Source organism: Strigops habroptila, chromosome 6 (genome assembly GCF_004027225.2).
Source record: "Strigops habroptila isolate Jane chromosome 6, bStrHab1.2.pri, whole genome shotgun sequence".
Lineage (NCBI taxonomy): Eukaryota > Metazoa > Chordata > Aves > Psittaciformes > Psittacidae > Strigops > Strigops habroptila.
Window position 1 is genome coordinate 50,972,699 of NC_044282.2, and position 20,323 is coordinate 50,993,021.

At 37.0% G+C, this 20,323-nt stretch overlaps 1 protein-coding gene across 13 annotated transcripts in view; it reads right to left on the reverse strand.

The window, feature by feature from the left end:
- CYRIA (CYFIP related Rac1 interactor A) overlaps positions 1-20,323 on the reverse strand; it is a 62,336-nt gene that overhangs the window by 14,836 nt on the left and 27,177 nt on the right. For 4 of the 13 annotated variants that reach the window (XM_030489574.1, XM_030489581.1, XM_030489576.1 and 1 more), the window contains 3 exons: positions 11,743-11,822; positions 2,644-2,765; positions 854-959 (listed from right to left, as the gene is read on the reverse strand). In XM_030489574.1, coding sequence (XP_030345434.1) covers positions 854-959; positions 2,644-2,765; positions 11,743-11,815 — 301 coding nt within the window. In that variant the 5' untranslated portion in view covers positions 11,816-11,822. Of the gene's footprint in view, positions 1-853; positions 960-2,643; positions 2,766-11,742; positions 11,823-12,010; positions 12,091-20,323 lie in introns of all 13 variants that reach the window. The other 9 variants (XR_003991855.1, XM_030489575.1, XM_030489573.1 and 6 more) reach the window with 3 other exon arrangements.

Genomic DNA, 20,323 nt, shown 5'->3' on the forward strand with positions numbered 1-20,323 from the left:
TCTATCAGGGAGCTCTTTTCTCCTTTTTACCACCCTTTATCTGGGTTCCCTATCGAAAATTCTAGAGAAAGCATTTTTATTGCATTCAGATAGTCAACTCTTTCATCTTTCCCCATCAGCCATCAGCTCAGTATAGAGATTATTCTGGCATCTCTGTTACTAAAAGTGTACTCTTAGGCACTGATAGCAATGTAATTCAGCTGCCGCAGCTATCATCACTAGCATAACTCAAAAAGTGAAAGACTTAATAAGGAGGATGTTGTAGAAGAATTCCCTTGCACTGGGAGCTCTCCCACTTCATATATACATTTTGCATACTGGTTCTCTTCCAGAGTCCTAATTCAAGGAGTAATTACACCATGTTTTGAGTTTGTAGGGATGAAGAAGTCAGTGTAAAACATGTAAAACATGCTTCGGGTTTTCACCATGTGAGAGAGATTATTAATACCCTTTCTCCCCATTATCCCTGTTTTTAAAATGTCTCAAAATGTTACTGTTTTACATTCCTTTTAAAACTCTGAAGTATCCAAATTACAAAAAAATAAATTCCATTACTACAACATGGAACACTGAAATGCAGAGAGTGACAGGAACCAGAGAAAAAACTTACAGTTTTATCACATTCTTTGCTTGTACTGTAGAGATTACAGACTTATTTTAAGCGACAAACTAACAAACTATAATTTTGAAATTAAGATTAAAAATATGCCTTGAAAAATTTAATTGCAGTTAAATGTCTGTTTATATCAAACAGAAATAATAATAAGCCCTTAAAAGGCTGTGGAAAAAGAAACTTCCTATTTCTTTATATATAAAGTAGCCTAATAAACAGACATACTAAAACAGGGCTCACCTAATCTGAGTGAAAACTCATAGAAGCGCTTCAGCCTCACAACCAGAGGACATACTGAATTCCATGCCTTTTCTTGCAACTGGATATCGTTGGGGTTTTGTATTGCCTGAAATGAAAATATTACTGTAAAGAACTGTGATATATAAATAACACGCAAAAGGTGGTCTGGAATTTTTCCACCACATTATTTTAGAAAGTAAGTACCATAAAACATAGAACAATGATGAGAAATTACACTGCACAGGAATAGGAAATTACTAAATCCAAAAAATACTATGTTTTCCACCTTTCCTCTACCCCGTAACATACCGATTTAAAATTATTCATTCCAACGCACCACTATATACAGAAATATGTTTTAACATATTCTTTTGGGAGGAAAATTATCGCAGAAGCATCAGGTAACACCTTTTGTATGATTACTGCTTGCAGAAATAGCCTTTTTTAAAGGTTTTGATGCTTTTGAAATCTTCAACATACTCAGGTTCTCAAGTAATCAACAGCTCACGCTAACAGTAACTGTGAAGCTGATGCAGAAAAATGTTTGGTGAGAAAATGTTTGGTGAAGCTGAGAAAAATCATAGAATAGTAGTATAGTTTGGGTTAGAAGAGACCTTAAAGATCACCCAGTTCCAACCCCCCTGCCATGGGCAGGGACACCTTCCACTAGACCTGGCTGCTCAAAGCCCCATCCAACCTGGCCTTGAACATTTAAATTTTAAGTTACTGTTCAGAATTGTACTTTGTGACCAGTTTCACTGAATAAGATGCCTGTAAAGTGGATGTGAAGTTATAATTTACTGTGGTTCATCACTTACATGGAAAAACTACTATTTACAGCTTCTTCATATTGTATTTCTGACATCTGAGTATTTTCTTGACATACTGAACTTGGACTTCTACCATGAGACATATGAAATGAGGTATACGAAATAGTGCTTTTAAAACTGAAAAATAATACTAATTACTAATAGTAAGCTTAAAAAGTAAAAAACCCCCAAACATTAATGGCTTCACATTAGGGCTTTATATTCAATGGTACACACAATCTGTATAATCTGTAACGTATTTTCTAAATTTTCAAATAGGCTTGAGAGGTGGGCCTGTGCAAACCTCATGATGTTCAACAAGGAGGTGATTCCCCCCTGTACTCTGCTCTCCTGAGACCCCATCTGCAGTACTGTGTTCAGCTCTGGGGCCCCCAATACAAGAGGGACATGGACCAGTTTGAGTGGTTCCAGAGTAGGCCACAAAGATGATCAGAGGGCTGGAGCACCTCCTGTATGAAGAAAGGCTGAGAGAGTTGGAGTTGTTCAGCCTGGAGAAGAAAAGGTTCCAGGGAGACCTTAGAGTAGCCTTCAAGCACCTCATGGGGCCAACCAGAAAGCTGGAGAGGGAGTTTTTATTAGGGCATGTGTTGACAGAATGAGGGGTATTGGCTTTAAACTGTAAAGGGTAGATTTACCTTAGATATAAGGAGGAAATTCTTCATTAGGAGGGTCGTGAGGCATAGGAAGAGGCTGTGCCGGGAAGCTGTGGCTGTGCCATCCCTGGCAGTGTTCAAGGCCAGCTTGGACGGGGCTTTGAGCAACCTGGTCTAGTGGAAGGTGTCCCTGCTCATGGCAGAGGGGTTGCAACTACATGATCTTTAATGTCCTTTCCAACCCAAACCATTCTATGACTCTAAATCATAACATTTCATAGAACGTGCTTGGATATAGAACAGAAGCAAGGAACACACCAGGTTTTGCTTGATTTTGCTTCTAAAGAACTGTCATTAACAAACATACCTCTCTAATTTCTTGTCCAGCTCCTTTGTACGCCTGAAGGTCTGCAAGCATACTTTCTGAGTCCTGTAAAACTGCACTGATCTGATTCCATACCTCCCTTTCTCCATCTGTGGGCTGTGCATCTAAGAAACAGAAAAGCAAATGCACAAAGTCAAAAGGTAGCTGCAATACAAATGGCAAGATTACTCAGTTCTACTTAACATTATATCCAGCTTGACTATGTGTAACTCCATTTTGATGTGTTTTTATAAATGATAAAATTATCTGCTACTCTGCTTACTTCCAAGTTTCTGCTTTCTATAGCAAGGAAGGAAAAACAGTACCGTTTTTGTATACTCTGCCTCATAATGACTCTTCTCAAAACGCAGCATTTTAAAGTGAAGCAGTATCATAAAGCAATGTTACTTGAAAATAGATAATGCATCAATCCTTTAGTAAAGTGTCCCTCTTTCATGAGCTCCACAGCTCAATTACAAAGAATTGTTCACTTTTCTTGCAGCTTGGGGATAAAATCAGCCTTTCAGAGGATGGAGCAGTAGGATATTATGCCACTTTGACTTTCCTCCAGGCTTCCTTAACAAGAGCAATTTATTTCTCCTTTCATATAACACAGATACAGTACTGTTAAAAATAAACATTTTTCTTATGTCAGAGATCATTCCTGCTACAAAAATAAATCCAGCTCTGTCAATGATCAGTTTTCAGGGTGGGATTGACCTGTAGACCTTTATTGTACAGAGAAATGATATTTGGAAGTCGATGAATTTTCCCATTAAAATTCCATCTGATGGGATTTTTACAGCAGTGTCACACCAGGGAGTGATGTTATCCCTAGAACATGGACATGTTAGACATCTTCTACCTTCTCTTGCTTTAAAACATCAAGACGATTGGCACTGACTAGACTGGATGACCTACGTATAGAGCTGTAATCAGTATTTGTAGAAACAATCATTTTCCCTGAAGATTTCTACAGAGACACTCCCCCCCCCCACCTTAAACGTGTATTTGCATGTATAGATAGAATTTTAATTATTATGGAAGAAAAAAATACTTTGAAGATGATTCTTAGGACTTAAGGGCTACTTGTTTGAATTAAAGGCAATGAGATACCTTCAGTTCAAAACACACCGATTAAGAAGAGCTACTGTATACATCTCAACATTAATAGACAATAAATTTAAAAGTACTTTTTCTATCAAGTCTTCTCACTATCATCAAGAAATAAGACACAGTTTTCCACCCATTTATCATAACTGAATTCATTTATCCATCCCGCATTAGGAACAAATGAACCACTTCACCCTGGAGAGTATGGAAAGAGCAGCATTCTCTCCATGACATTTCAGGTTAGGATAATTTGTTTAAATATCTCAAGTTATCTAGGGTCCTTGCATGAATGAGACACAAATGGCTGAGGTTTACACATAGCTCTGAAGAAACTAATACTTAAAATCTTTCTTATATTCCTATGTCACAGTGAGTCCCATGAGATTGGGCACATGAAACAATCTGATTTGACTTTCGTTTTATTATGGAAGTTTTCCCTAATCTTGTTTAGAAGACAAAACAAGTGAAAGTAAAAATAAGCTAGGCTTACTCAGCTGCGTTTTATATCCAAAATACTTCACATAACTACAAAAAAAAAAAAAAAAAAAAAAGGCAAGGGAAAGTAGCACCAAAGAGAAAAACTGTCCCTAACAAGAAAATCCCAGCTGGGACACAGCTGTTGAACCAATCTATTAGCCACTTTAAGTTTACAGTGTTACTGACTGGTTCCTTCCCGAAGCTGCAAGAAATCTTATTTATACACCGTAAAGGGTCTGTCACCTTGTGATAAAGAAACAAAACAGTAAATGCTTCTGAATTTAATGGAGAAAGTAATCTTATTAAACAGTTACATACCATACAACAACAGAGTAGGGGAACATAGGTGTCACCTATAAATCAGTATCTATATTTTAATAGTTAAATAAAAGTTAAATTACATTTTCAGTGAATATTAAGACATGAAAGAGTAAGTTATTTATTAGTACAGTTGATAAGTGTAAAATTTGCATGTTCAGGTCACCTGAAGCATGGGTTGATTAACAAGGTACTTCTAAGTTACTTTTTACAATTTACTTACTTTAAAAAATAGAAATTTTAACACTATAGATGGTTCAGCATTTTGGAACTTATAAATTACTTTTATTAACACCCCCTATTGTTAGTCTTTTTAAAATTTTCCCAGTTCATCTTTTGGAAGTTGGGGGAAGTTTGAGTATTTGAAACCCACTGAGCTTTCTGTAGGATCCCAGCACCTGGGGAAGTAGGAGTAGGAGGAAGGTAGGTGGGTGGAAAAGGGAAAGAAAGGGAAGGCAGAGGAAGAGGGCTGCAAAAGCTACAGAGCTACAGGCTTAGCTTGCATTTGCAGAAGCAGTTTATATTAATGCTGAAAGTGTTTAGCTTACAAATAAGGATTGGGAGGATGATTCAGGCTTTTAAAAAAAACCCATGCATCGTACTTATATGTTATGCAAACAGATGTTCTGATAAGATCATGGCCATATTTCAAAAGGGATTTATACGAAGATCTTGCCAAAAATGGTCACCTAAAATACCTGTAATCAATCACTCTGAAAAAGATCTCATCTTGCTGTCAACAACAATAATAGTAATTGCAGCAACAACAACTAAAAGGAATACAGATTTCTTTATGACAGATTATGGCTTTTAAAATTGGTTTTCTATTCCAACAATACCAAAACCTGTTTCCCTGTTCTGAGTAAAAAAATGCCATTCCTGAATCACAGCACAGAATCACTGCTTGGCTGTGCTCTCCTCTTACCCCATACCACCATAGAACCAGCATGCAACTGCTGGCAATTTGAGCCAATTTATAAATAAAACCACAGGCACTGACTAATCCACACTGAATGCAAGCCCTCTCAATAATAAGTTATCAAAATCACCAGACTGACTGCATTTCAAGTCTGAGTTTTGAGTACTCATGATTAGCATTCAGAGTACACTGTCTTTAATAAGACAAATAGGAAACTCTTTCACTTTTGCCTAAATCTTTCTAAAGCGAACCTTAAACTTGACAACTAAATGAATCCTCTATCAAATTAATTCAAGAGTCAGACCAGGCTTGACTCTTCCATATACAGATTCTAACAGCAAATTTTCACTTAGAAAGCAAAAATTTATCTCTGGGGAGAAATGTAATTTCATTGGCTTCATCAGAAATAATGAGGATATGACAATTCATCCATTCCATGAACAAATGCTCTCTTTCACCTTTACTTATGGTCTATTCAAAGTTTTGGATGGGGCTTCAGACTTCCATTAAAAGAAGGGGGAAAGCTGGACCCACTACAATCCATCTGTGGATGCATTAAGTATTTCAGGTGCCTGGTGGGGTTAGAATGTGGAATCATCATTCTTAGAAAAATACTTGTACTCTGTTTTGTTTTCTCCCCTCTCTCCCTACCCCCCCCAAAAAAAAACCCTAACAGTTTTCTGAACAGTTTTGAGTTTTCATTCTTCACCAAGTGAAGAATTCAAAGAAACAGAAACTGCAATGTAGGTAATACATTAGTACTCATAGGTCAAGATTAAATATAAGAAGGATATGAAGCCTTTATCAATGCAAAATCAAGTATAATATCCAAGTAATTGATTTGTATGAAAAGGTAAGACAGTACTAAAAAGCGCACCTAACCCACACACCCTTTCTGTATCTGAAATGCAGACCAGAAGCATAGAACGCTTTTCTCCCCCTCAGTCAAAATGTCTGCAGGTTAGGATTCCCACGGAAGCTGGTTAGTGCTTGCACATCAGTGAATGTGGAATCATATTTGTCAAAACCACATCATACCCTCCCGGCCTCAACAGCCTAGCAAAAGAATAGCGAATAAAACAAGATGCCTTCCAGGCTCTGCTTTCAGCTCTTCTTTTCCTGTCCGCTGCTGAAAGTGGCTAATAATTCCACCAGCCACTGATAGCAAGTTACGAGAGCAGTATGTCTGTTTTACTGTATAATGCTAAAGTCCTATTTCAGGTTTGTCACCATGGCAATGATTCTTCCTATCCCAATCTGGGAAAAACTAGACAAAATCATGTCCTCAGAAAAGACAAAAGGGATTACAACTACACTGAATAATGCTTTTTAGAGGGTATCAGAACCTGCTACACTCCATACATTAGAAAAGAATAGTATTACATAGAAACAGTACCCTATCCAGTCTACAATGGATTTTTGAATCTAAGCTTTCTAAACCAGCTATAACAAAATGAAGCTCCCTAAATTGTTAATACTTGCTACAGGCATGGTGCTGTGCCAGAGATATCAGTACCATGCTTCAGCTGTGTGACAGAAGCGGACAGGCCTCTCTCTGAGCCATTGCTTCTTGCTTAGGGTACTCCCTACAGCATAGGAGACAAGAGTTTAACCTCCTGCCGGCTGGATACAGACTCCATCTCCATCCTTGCCACCTGCAGAACGAGGGTATTAATACCCTACTATGCAAAAAGTGGGCAGTTGCTCTGCTGCCAGACATGTTCTAATAACGAGAGACTTTTAATCACGCATGAACAATGACAACTGAAAATTTCATTAGTATTTCTGGGGATGTGAAATCCTAGAAAATAAGTGTCCTTGACTGTTGGGAATATAAGGGGGATTAAATCAGGATCAGGTAACAAGCCTGCCTAGCTAACATTTAGGAAGAAAGGGAACCTACTCAGTTTAAGGTTAGAGAGTTTGGTCTTATAAAAGGCGTTTGTACCTGAGGAGAGGATGGTACTGAAGGTGTCACTTAAGGACACCTTCTCCCAATAATCTGTAAGCTTTAGTATTTTAAGTAAAAAAAAAAAAAAAAATGTTGTTACCTCAACCCTCAAAGTATTTCCAAGAATTCATTTGGAATTACTTATTTTGCCTGAAAAAGGCCCTCTATGGGCAACAGTAACTTGACAGTAGATTTTCTGCGAAAAAGGAGCACTTGTAAACTACTATGGAAAGAACTTCAAATACCCAGAATTAATTTACCTGTGAGCATTTTAAACAAGGTCAAAATCTGAAGAATAAAACAGTTCTTGAACTGACAAAATCCATTTCAAGAGGATTTGTCCTATGGGCTCATGAAATGCTGACATCCACAGACTCTCAAGACTTGCCATCCACTCACTCTTCCTAACATTATTTTTCAGTTGAGAGCTAAGAAGGTATTAAGCTAAAGTAAGTGGTATATAATCAATCCAGTAAGTAGCGTTTTGACTAACAATACCTATACCGAGATACAAGTGCAAAACTGCAATACAGCTCACTTTCTGGGAATGAAGAGATTCTTTTTCTTTACATTAACCTTTCAGTAGACCTTAAAAAAAAAAAAAAAAGTAATCTGGCTGAGTGCAGGTAGTTTGCATTTCACCTCAAGGAAAAGGCTTTTTCACCTGCACAGGAAAACACTAATCTCCGTACCACTCTCTGAAGTCACCACTGTTCCAATTTGTCCCTGTTAGCTTTCAAGGATGGATTGAATGGCTCTTTAAATTGCTTCTCCTTGCACAGATCCAGAATAACTGCCTAACTCTGAAATGACTACTGAAGATCATACTGAACTGCTTTTGCTATACCACATTAACTGAAACTAATGCTGGGTTCAAGCTTTTTCAAGTATGACCATGGATTTACGAAACATGGTTCCCCGTCTGGAATGAAGAAGAATGTTAGAAAAAGATGTCATACAAATTGCAACTAATGCTATAGATAGCTGCAGGAAATGGGGGAAAAAGGAGATAATTTTAAACATTTTTTTTTTTTTGGTAGCCTAAACTCTTCTAGTGAAAAATTAAAATAGCTATTAAAATCCCCCAACAACTGGAAGGTGAAATTTGAAACTAACTTCTTTTTCTTTCATGATTTTTGCTCATCTTCAACTACAGCACAAGGCAGATTTTGAAGAAAAAAACCCACAACTTTGAATTAGGTAAGAAAACTAAATTTTTCTAAGTTCTGTTTCTACCTTCCCATTTTTCAAGACCTCAAGATTTGCACAGACAAGATGTATTGAAGGGACTAAGGCTAAATATAAAAAATCTCATGCTGGTGAAAAATATTTAAGAGAAAAGTGAGCAGGCAAATGAAGAAAAGCAACTTGTAATTAGGTATATTTTAAAACAAACACAAAACCCAATAATGGCATTTTTCAAAAGATGCAATGCCAGATTGTCCTCCTAGAGAACAGTAATTCACAATAATTTTTTTTGCACAGAACAACTCATCCTTACAACATACTGTGTACAAAATGCCTGTTAGTTAAGGGTAATAAGGGAAAGCAATCAAATAAAAACCTACCACGCTGACCTTAATGTATAGCTTCAGGACTGACCTAAGGTACCTAAATCTGTACAACTGCTTGCCATCCTCTCCTGCATTTCTGTTCCCATTCACATGCCACCACTGGGGCTCTTCCAACCATGCCACATCACCCTGACCTTACTGGAAGAGTATTTAGTAGGTGGAGGAGAGAGGTAAGGTCGTAGTTTGGGAGGGGTGTGTGTATGTGTGTTTAATAGCTAGTTCTTAGTACATTCATTTTCCCACACAGCTATTATTCATGATGGGTGCAATTGTGTGTTTGTACATTTCAATTCTAGCATAAGGAATAAGACTACGTGGCAAAGCATCACCCATGGGATCTCCCTTTTGGAGCAGCGCAAATTAAATCAACAGTCAAATGAAGTTAACATGATACTGTTTTTCCACTTTCTTTTTATATATACACTTGTATCACTTTTGACGAACACCAACCCATAAAGCCTCTAATTTCTGAGGCATGGAGACAGGTTCTATCTGTTCTACTCCCGCATACGAGGAAAAAGGCTGTTTCTGGTTTTTTTAAGCACTATTTGTGTGGCACATTGTACACATAGCAGGAAGAAGTATGTTACACACCCTCCTTTCAGGTATAATACATACCAAAAGATGAGCAGCAAAAAAAGACAAAAACCAAACAAACCCAAAACAGAACAGGAGTATCCAGAACCTCTGTAAACATTTCAGAAGTAGTACTGGCAGATATACTTTGAGATTTCAACTTACGGCTAATGAAAAAGTGCACAAAAAGTAGAAAGCAATATGCTGATGCAAGTAACAAAATAGAGTAAACACATCAACTCCACATACCCCTTATCCTTTGAATGGCCAACTGTAGTGACCACTTTCATCCATGAACTTGAACTGAAAACTCAGGCCACAGAAAGTCAGTCACATGCCCAGCAAGCAGGCAAGCAGGCTCTTATCTACATCTGTTCTTTTACAACATATGATGGCTAATTAAAGGAGATCGAAGCACACGACTGCAGATGCCTTCAGTCACATCCCTTCGATACAGATTTCATGCCGTAAAAACTGCCAAAACTTTACTTCCCAAGTAAAACATTTTAACCTTTCACTCAGGATCATCAAACTCACTGAAATTTGGAGATGAGTTTTGTTCCTCTCTAGGTAGACATACCTGACTAGTGTGCCCATGTTCTTGTACAAACTCCTGGTCACTTCCTGTGGGAGAGGGTGCTTTACCCCACTGAGCTCTTTGCAATGCACTTTTGGGAAACAGACCAAACAACCTTTGCTGCCAAGGCAATAAACCAGATATATTACCCTCTTACCAGCACCTCCAACGCCACCAAGGCTTCCCACTGCCAGACCTCCTGTTCCTGCCAAGTCTGTAGCCTGGGTCAGCAGTACTTTCTTACCATCCAGGACATGATGGAGCTCATTAAACCTGGAAGCTTAGAGCAGCTGAAAACCTTCATAATAGCTTGGCAAAGCTACAGAACACTACCAAAGCCTTCAAGTGTTTGATAGGAAAAAAAAAAAAAAGTGGTGATTTGGATAAAGGTTTGGCACCCTAGGTTTACAATAAAATTCTCATATGATATAGAAAGAAAAAGGGATACACATCTCACAGCACCTTCTCTTAAACCCAAACCAACCTATTAACTTTTTTTCATAATTTAAAACTGATTCTTCATAATGAGGTAAATAACATCTAGATGAAAAGATTAAGATATGTGCAAAGTTATAGTCATACACTCCAGCTCTCATCCAAGAAAGCATGTTTGAACAACTTCATCAGGTATGTGTTTAAACGACTTTTTGAATCAGTACTTCAGAGTGTGTACACACACACACAATCACACATCACGTCAGCAACTTTTTTTCAGAAAAATAATTCAAGAATAAGTGATTCAAGAAAACTTTCAAGGTGATAAAATGTGTGTGTAATCACCTGAAATTGTCTCTTAAACCATACTTCAAAACAAAGTTATTTTAAAAACACTGGCTTCTCTCAAAAACTTTTTTGGTCAATTTTTTTAGAATAAAGGTATTAAGAGATGAAACGTCACACACTGTTAGCATGTTAAATAAGAAGCATTTCATGTAAGTAGTGAAGTAAGATTAAACCCATATTTAAGGATTTCATGACCAGTTTCCAAGACAATGTCCAGAAGTACATGCAGGGAAACTGCAGTCAGCAAAAGTGAAATAGCTTTGAATCAGATACAGATGTGACAAGGGAATTAGAAAAATAACTGTTTTGCAAACTGATAACCATGCAATTAAGAGAGATGCAATCAAGCACATACACTTTGACCACTTCCTTTCTTTTCAGAAACTAATAATCCCAGTTAAATCCTCACCGAACCAGGCAAAAGTTTTGCCACCTCCACTGCTGATACTTTTTCAGCTTTTTATTTCCAACATCTATTTCCATTCAAGGAAGCAACGTAATTTTTTTTTTTAACTGATTTGTTAAAGAAAGCTGAGGTCAAGTTCATTCAGATCTAAATTTAACAATGGCTCAGGTTTTGAAACTAATTCAAGGTAAGGTTTTACTTTCATATCTATCTTTCTGCCCCTTCTCTGCTCAGAATGAATTAAAGTAATTTTGTATGGTTTATAAATATCAAAAAGCAATGTTCAGTTGAAGTGTAATTTGATTTGTTTGCAAATCCCTTTTGAATTGCTTTATGATGCGTAAGCGCATGCAGTTTATTAGGAAATAATAAGCAAAGAAGGCAAGCCAGGCAAGAAGCTTTGCTCACTTTCAAAGTCAAGGAAAAAATTTGGCCCCTGATCAAGCTCTGTGCAAGTGAGAACTTTTAAAAGATTTCCCATTTGGTTCCTGAAAAATAGAAAAGGAAGAGAAAAGGATTCCTGAGTGAACAAATGGTTTTAAAGACAAGGACTTGGACAGATTGGTTGTGCTGGAAAATACACACTGCAAACAATCAGGTTTTAAAAGTTTTTCCTCAGTTTGCTGTTTAGTCAGAGAAAAGATTCTCTCATTGTCTAGTAATTGTTTGAACTTACTTTCAAAATCCAGGAAAAAATGTGGATAGTTTTCAATTTCCCTGGTAAGGACCTTAAGAAGATTACCCATCCCAGCAAACCTAGTAAATGCAACAAAATCGTAAACGGTTATATACGTAAACTTAGAATACTACAACTAAGGGCTTGACATGGTCTGCATCATATATTAAACATTTTGGCAAGTTCTGGACCATTTTGATGGTCAATTCTTTAATATTTATGCATAGGGACAGAGAGACTAAGACCTTGGATAAATACAAGAAATAATTCCACTCATCACATTGGAAATGAAATGTTATATCAGTATAACAACACAGAGAACAAATACGTATTTATGAGTTTATTAGCCAGAAAAGCAAACTCAGAACTATATCTGTATTTGTAAATCCTCTAAATCACTGGATTCAAGATTACTGAATACTATTCTAGAGTAAAAAATGAGGTCTTAATCCTTCGTTTGTATTCTTTAGCAGAAATACATGTTATTTCATGAAAATAATTAAATTTAAGGGGGAGAAAAATCTGTTTCTAATCAATACAGTTTTATGAAGTATTACTATAAAAATCTATCAGAAAGCAAAGCTAAAGAGTTTGTTCTTTTTAACTTGTAAAAGTGTCATGTATCCATTTTTGGAAAAAATCCTTTTTATCTGTTATTCCTATTTTTTATCATCTTGGAACCCTCTGAAGTTATGAAAAACTCCCAAAAGGAAAAGTGACCAGTTTGTGAAAAGGCAAGTCTCTATGGAAAACAAGAAGGAAGGAGATTTGAAGTTTTTTACCAGTACAGTCCTTAGGAAGATATATTATTCTGAAACTATGTTAAAGTGTACCTTCCTCAGGCAAACTCTAACTTTTTCTCAGAAGAAAGAAAAATTAAACCATGAAAAGCACATATAACGATGAAGAGGTCTGCCTGAAGGGATGTAGAAAAACACGATTTTAGATTCAAAACTCCGATTGAAATCTGATTTTTGCCTCAAAGATAAATATTCTCAGTACTCTAAACCATGGCTCTTGGGGCTCACATTTGATGCTCATCTATTTTTCAGTTTAACTCTTTTCTCACTTATGAAATCAGACCACAGAAAAATTATTCTAAGCATGTACATGGCTGATACTCTATACGAGGAGACTAAGTTTTTTTCAAATTCTCCCCCAAGTATTACATAGGTATCATCAACCCTAATGTCTATATGGATGTAAGGGATATATTTCTATGTCAGGAAAACCTAGGAAGCTAATGTAAGGCTTAGAGATTTCAAAGCAGTCATATTCAGTCCATAAAATTATATAATCAATAATCTGTTCAGAGCATGCAGCTTCATATAAAACAGGTTTTTGTTAGACAAATGGCTTTGTTTTGCATTAAATACTTCTTCAAAATTTTCTGTCCAGAACGAATCCAGTGAGCAGCCTGTCAAGCCCTTTACAATTAGCAACATCTTGCATATACAATATTGAAACATAAAGAAACATTCTCCATTAGTCATAAAGTTACATCCATTTATACACAGGAAAAAAATTTACACTTTCACTTTTAGAACAAGATCTGCACTGTATGAGCTGAGTCTGATTTTCTGATTAACCTACAAAAAGGGAAAACATGGAAACAGAGCAATAGATTTTATACAGCATTAAAAATTCTATCTTCAATAATTGGAACATTTTCATCACACCGGTATAATACATTTTATCAGCATCAGGTAAGACAGACAAGATGATGTGCATACACATATTTTCTTTTTCATAACCTCGGGAGAAACAATTTATATTATTACAAAATATTATCACAAACTAAATTACTGAGTCAGTTTGGATTCTTCACTTTCAATTTGTTTTAAGCTTTACCTTACCTCATTGCCTTCAATCTTCAGAGAGTATCCAACCATTTCTTCTACTGCCAAAGTTAGCACTGCATCCAGAGACTGGTTTAGCTGATAGTATGCTTTGAACAGCGAGGAAGCCTTTTTGCCAAGAACCTGAGGATATGCTCCCTCATTTGCATTAAGTAGCTTGAGGTCATGTGCCCAAGCTCTGGTTTCTGATCCTTCTTACAGAAGTACAGCACATCAGTGCTCTGGAGATTTCTGAGTGTAAGTATTTTTCCTGAACTTTTATTCTATATTTTAATTTGGTTTTAATTTTATTCTCCTCTCCTTCAATGCCTATGCAGAAACTGATTCAGTTATTTAAGCCACAAGTATGAAACAAGAACCCTGCCACAAACTTTATACACATTCTCATGGTCAGAAGGCACTGGTCTGATATCATCCATTTCCAATATACATCAACCCAAAACCCAGTGATACTCAACATCAACATCTAAAAGATATGGTTCACGCAGCTGCTAAACATGCTTTACTTTTTTATTATTTGAAACAATTTCTTTAGGTTTCCTGAAAACCAAAACTAAAAGCAAGATCTAGTTCCAATAAACTTTCACTTTAAACTATAACTCATAATTCAATGCTAAGGTTTTAACTCCATATTAAAAGGCCAACCTTCACTTTAGTGGAAGTGCTTTTAATTCCTTGCCCCAGATGGAATTACTTTATTGTGTATAGCTTGCTGCTTCCCAGTACTGGGACCTTCCAAACTGTCTTTCCCTGAAAACTCTAATAATGTATTCCAAATTTCAGGAACTGCAAGTCATTTCCAGGATAATTTTTCATGAGATTTCAAAGTAACTAATGATACAAATTCTGAACAGATCAGCATATATATTGTAGCTGCAATAGAAATGCAAATAAACAGCTATGCACAGAAGCAAATCAGAAAGCTTTCATTTAAGAGCATAAAATTCCATTTCATTAAACCTGGAAAGCATTTTACCTACTGTAAAATCAGTTTAAATGTGGAAATGAGACTCAATGCATTAAAAAAAAAAAAAAATACTGCTGCTACATCACTCCTAAATGATAGCAGCTTCTCTTTAGTGTCAAAATTCCCTAAAACTCCAACTTTAAACAGGATGCTTTCAAAATGACATGTTGACATGACAATGATGTTTACATTTTCATGTTTTCCAAACCATTAAAGCGTATCCTAGGATATTACATAAGCACATAGAAGAAACTTTCTAAGCTACTGTTGTCAGTTTACTGTTGACAGATGGGAAAATAAATTCCTTCTCCCCCACTAAACCAATCAGTTTACTTTTGAATTGTGATAAATACTACCCCCCGAAAACAAACCAAAGTAGCCATGGATTTTATTTACAAATAATGAAAATATACTGAAATGTGTATTTATTAGATACTGAAACCCATTTTTGAAAGTTTAGTAAATGTCCAGAAACTAGGTATTACCAACTAAACATTGCATGTCCGAAGCTAAGTATCATGTTACACACTGTTTTAAGTAAATACGTAATTTTGAAGTGTGGCGTTTTGTATTACTTTTAAATTATAGCTACGGTACTACATAAATTGCTAGAGAAATACTAATTTATTTCTTCTTCCTTTACAGGACTAATTTAATCAGTACCAACTCAAAAGTATCACCAGCACTGTAGCTACACTGAAGGTATAACAGATAACCTCATGGTGGTGAAAAAGGACACATTCACCAGCTCAACACCTTGCTGCTTATCAGTGCTCCTTCCTAAATCTGCCTGCTTACATAAACAGTCTAAAAGGCTTTTGTCAAAAGGAGGTGGATCAGCAAATACCTACTGCTTAAACTCATTTAGATCATCCTAACAAAATGGGGATGAGAGTATTCTCATGAGCAGCTCCATTTGGCGTTTCAGGGGAAACAGAGGCTCCCAAGTTCAGAGTTGGCAATGAACTATTAAGAATGGTAACTTCCATAAAAGTTATCATTCCTAGGAGTGGTAACAGCATAGGAATAATAACTTCCAGGAATAATAATGGCACACCTATGTGGGTAGGGACAGGCATCCAGTCCTCAGTCCGAGGGAACTGCACTGTACTAAGCGTATTAGCATCACTAAAACAGTGGAACTGACCTTACTGCACAAATAATTAACTGCGGCTTCAAAAAAACACCAGCATCTGAATTCAAGATCTCTCAGATCAAAAGCATGACTCCAAATTGTTGTGATATTCACCCACAAAGTTTGTTGAGATGCTTGTAAGGAGGTATTAGAAGTCCAAGATTCAGAAACTGTTTTTATTCTATTAAGGAAAAAAACCAAATGAACAAAAAAAACCTGATTAAAAACCACAGAAATCTCTTCACAATGATAATCTACTTTGTTTTCTGAAGAAAACTTGTATCACCTATTGTTTTTTGCTTGGGAGAGAAAGGAAGATAATTTTTAACTGCATTTGCCAACACTATTGCCAACATTTTTGTCCTTTTTCCCCTTCTTTGCAACAAACATATTAAAAGCACCTAATCTCTATTTCTGTAAAACCAGCTCCAAGAAAACTGGAATGCTGCAGCAGAGTCATCCACAGAGCAAAGGTACAAGCAGAGACTGGAGCACTTCCCCATGGGTGCCCCTCACATACCTCCCCTACCTCTCTCTCTCATCATCTGCATGTGAATGGAGTTCTGCAAGGCTCAGGCAACAGAACACATTTTATCATTGGTAAGAAACTGGGAATATTATCGTCCCTGCACATGGCAGGAGGGTTGGAACTACATGATCTTTAAGGCTCCTTCCAACCCAAACCATTCTATGTTTACTGCTGTGAAAAGCAGAGTGCTGGAGTCAGGAATAGTCAGGGAAGCACTCTGATTCATGTTCACAGCAATGCTGTCATATCACTGGAGTTAGGAGTGGGATTATCTAGACCCCAAAGCCAGAATAGCAGCAGCTCTGTCATTCTGCACAGATGTTTGTCTGAAGTATTCTTAAAGCTCTTCAAAAAGTAATTTAAGCTCAATCATGATAGCTCATGTTTTTTTATACCTGACCAGTCTTGCTGTCCTTCTTGTAAATCTCTCCAAAGGGTCCAAATTCCAATGGGCCACTCAACTCTAGGTACAGTGCTCCAAATGCATCCAAGTAAGATGCCAAATATAATGAAGGAATCACATCTTGCAGAAAACTGTGCTTTACACATCCCTCACATATTATTTCCCTAAGTTTTATTTTACCCATAGCTTGCCTTTTTGCATTTTGGCATTTCGTTAGTCCTGCTTCTAAACAGTACCTTATATCGGCGCAGGTCATCTTGAGTGCCATCACACAAGCACATACAGGAAAACCAGGTGATCAGGCCTAGTCGGCATGGCTCTATGAAAGGCAGATCCTGCTTGATTAACCTGCTCTCCTCCTATGACAAGGTGACCTGCTTAGTGGCTGAGCGAAAGGCTGTGGATGTTGTCTATCTAGACTTCAGTAAAGCCTTTCACACCATTTCCTACAGCATTCTCCTGGAGCAACTGGCTGCTCATGGCTTGGATAGGGGTACTCTTCACTGGGTAAAAAACCTGACTGGATTGCTGGGCCCAAAGAGTGGTGGTGGATGGAGTCAAATCCAGTTGGTGGCTGGTCACAAGGGGTGTTCCTCAGGGCTCAGTACTGGGCTCAGTTGCGTTTAATACCTTTATCAATGATCTGAATGAGGGGATTGAGTGCACCCTCAGTAAATTTGCAGACACCACCAAGTTGGCTAGGAGTGTTGATCTGCTGGAGAGTAGGAAGGCTCTGCAGAGGGATCTGGACAGGCTGCATCAATGGGCTGTGGCCAGTGGCATGAGGTTCAACAATGCAAAGGGCCAGGTCCCGCACTTGGGCCACAACAACCCCATGCAATGCTACAGGCTTGGGAAAGAGTGGCACCAAGAAGCAACCTACATACAAGTGAAGAAAAAACAGTGCCATACATTCCTTATGTAGGTGAAGCATAAACAGACAAAAGACCAAACAAAACCAAACCAACAAAACTCAAACCCAAAAACAGATGTAAAGAAGTGAAAAGTGGAATAAGAGAAGAAAGTTGCTCAAGGTGAAAGTAACCCAAGATAAAAGAATCATTCCTGCCTTGAACAATTATTTTATTGGAATTCCTAGAAAAGCAACACTTCAAGCCAAGAGCTTTTGCTGTTAACTGATATGCAGATTGCAGGACACAAAGCCTACAAAAAAGGTGAGGCAAGTCAAAGGCAGTTAATAAATGGTTTGTAATGACAAATACATTTTTCACTAATCATAAAATGTTAAAAGAGCTGGCCAACAATATTAGCACCAGTAGCCCCAAGGATTAAACAGCTTGGCTCACAGTTTCACTAAAATCAAAAGGCAAGTAAAGCCCAAAGGATTACCTTAGGTGAACTTACAATTTACTCAAGGGGGGATTTTTCTATATGCCAACCCTCAAACTCGAACATACTTTGAACAGAACTCCTACATATTTTTCAAAGTGCATAACTCAGAAAAGCCATCATGAAAGGATGAAAACCAGACAACCAAAATATCTGGATTCTGATTCATAGGTCATAATAAATTAAAAATGCCAACCAAAAATGTAGAATGGAAGCCAATTAAGTAATGACAATACAATTATATTTGAAATTGAGAAAACCCTGCTGCACTTTAATCCTTCCACCTGGGCGTACACTAATGTTGACTGAATATGGCATTGCATGCACAGATGCTTGTACACAAAACAGGGACACAATTTCCCTGTACACAGTAAATGGAGCATCTATCAATGGACAGTTAGGTAAGCAAAGCAAGATACTCATGTTTACCAAACTGATACACAGAAGAGAGATTCATTTAACAGAAACAGAACAGGCTTGGCTAGTTTTTTTTCCTTTTTTCCCCCAGGTGGAGCTTGACCCAGTTCTTCTGAACTCTTCTAAGAGGAGCCACATCATCGTCTTCCTCTTAAAGTTTCCTTGTCCTTGTCTTCTCTCACCAAAATCATAGTGAAAAAGGAGATAAACTCTTTTTTTGGGGCATTTGAGGTTTCTGGTTTCAACATTTGTGAAAATGATGAGTGAAAAATCTATTCTAGATCATAAACATTTTCAGATACAGAATCAGAAACAGGACTCTCAGGTGAAAAATCAGAAACAGGGAAAAATGTTGCTGGTTCTTTCTGCCTGTTAATCACTGCCAATTATTCAGCCTTTTGACTATGCCACACAGAATGTTTTGTACTATACTCCCAGAAAAGCCAATCAAGTGTCCAAGAAACCACGATGAAAACTATCATGTTCTAGTTCTTTGTGCAACTATGGTGAAGACATTCCTCCAAGTGATTTTATTTTCAAGTTATTCCTTGTGCCAGTTGATAATGGGAATAAGTCTTTGCATGTTAACTTTGTTCTTTATCTATTTTACTTCTCTTTTTAATACATAAATGGCAAAACAGTACATCTAATCTCAGACAAGCCAGACAATTTCTACAGTGACTGGATTTCTTATTGCGTATTTGGTAGTGATCTGATCTGAATGTGTCAGTATGTAGGACATAATGCATTTTGCCATCTAAATTTGATTTTCTGGTTTAAATGGTAATAATCTGTAAAATACGGACCTGAAGCAGTCTTTACAAGTATTTTTCTCTGGAAAAGGGAAGGGAAGTCAAACAATATCTTAAAATACTACAGAGACAATTAATTCTGATCAAAGAAACATATTGACATTACTGGAATTAAGATAGCTATGGCTGACTATGTATCAGTAGCTCAAGATTTGAGGAATTGAAGATGAAATGGGGGTCTTTTTCAGGGATTAGTTGCTACCAGTTTAAAATACTTTCATTTGTATAATAGTGGTCTTATTTAATATCTCATTACACAGAATATTAAAATTTCTGACCAATTTGCGTCACAATGTTGTTGATGGAAATAGCAAACGTTCCACTTCTTTGAAAAAAAATATCCAAAAAACCACTGCAAATAAACTCGAGGGTAGAGTTTGTTCAGGGTTTTTTTTTTTTGTTTGGTTTTTTTTTTTTTGTTGTTGTTTTGTTTTCATGGATTTGTTTTTTTAATTTAAAATTTCAGAAAAAGGAAAAAGAACTTCCTGGGTCCTCCTGTCTCTGGGTGAGGGTAAAGGAGGAAAGAACAGGTATCACCCCAAGACAGCAATTTGAGAGACCGCCTAATCCCATGAAAGTGGTAAAGGCTTTGCTGAACTATGGAGGCATCTGAGTAACAGAATTAGGCAAGAAGCTTCAGGAGGGTTATTTAACCATGTTTCTGCACAAGCTCCTGGAGTGATAAATGCTCTTCCTAGAGCACAGAGGAATTTACCAGAGGAATGGGTACTTTAGACTGGTTTGATACAGGGAGAATTAACTGAATATGATGATGGACATACAGGAAAAAATAATTAAAACCAGCAGAGGTTACTATACAAGGAGAGAACAGCAAACTAAA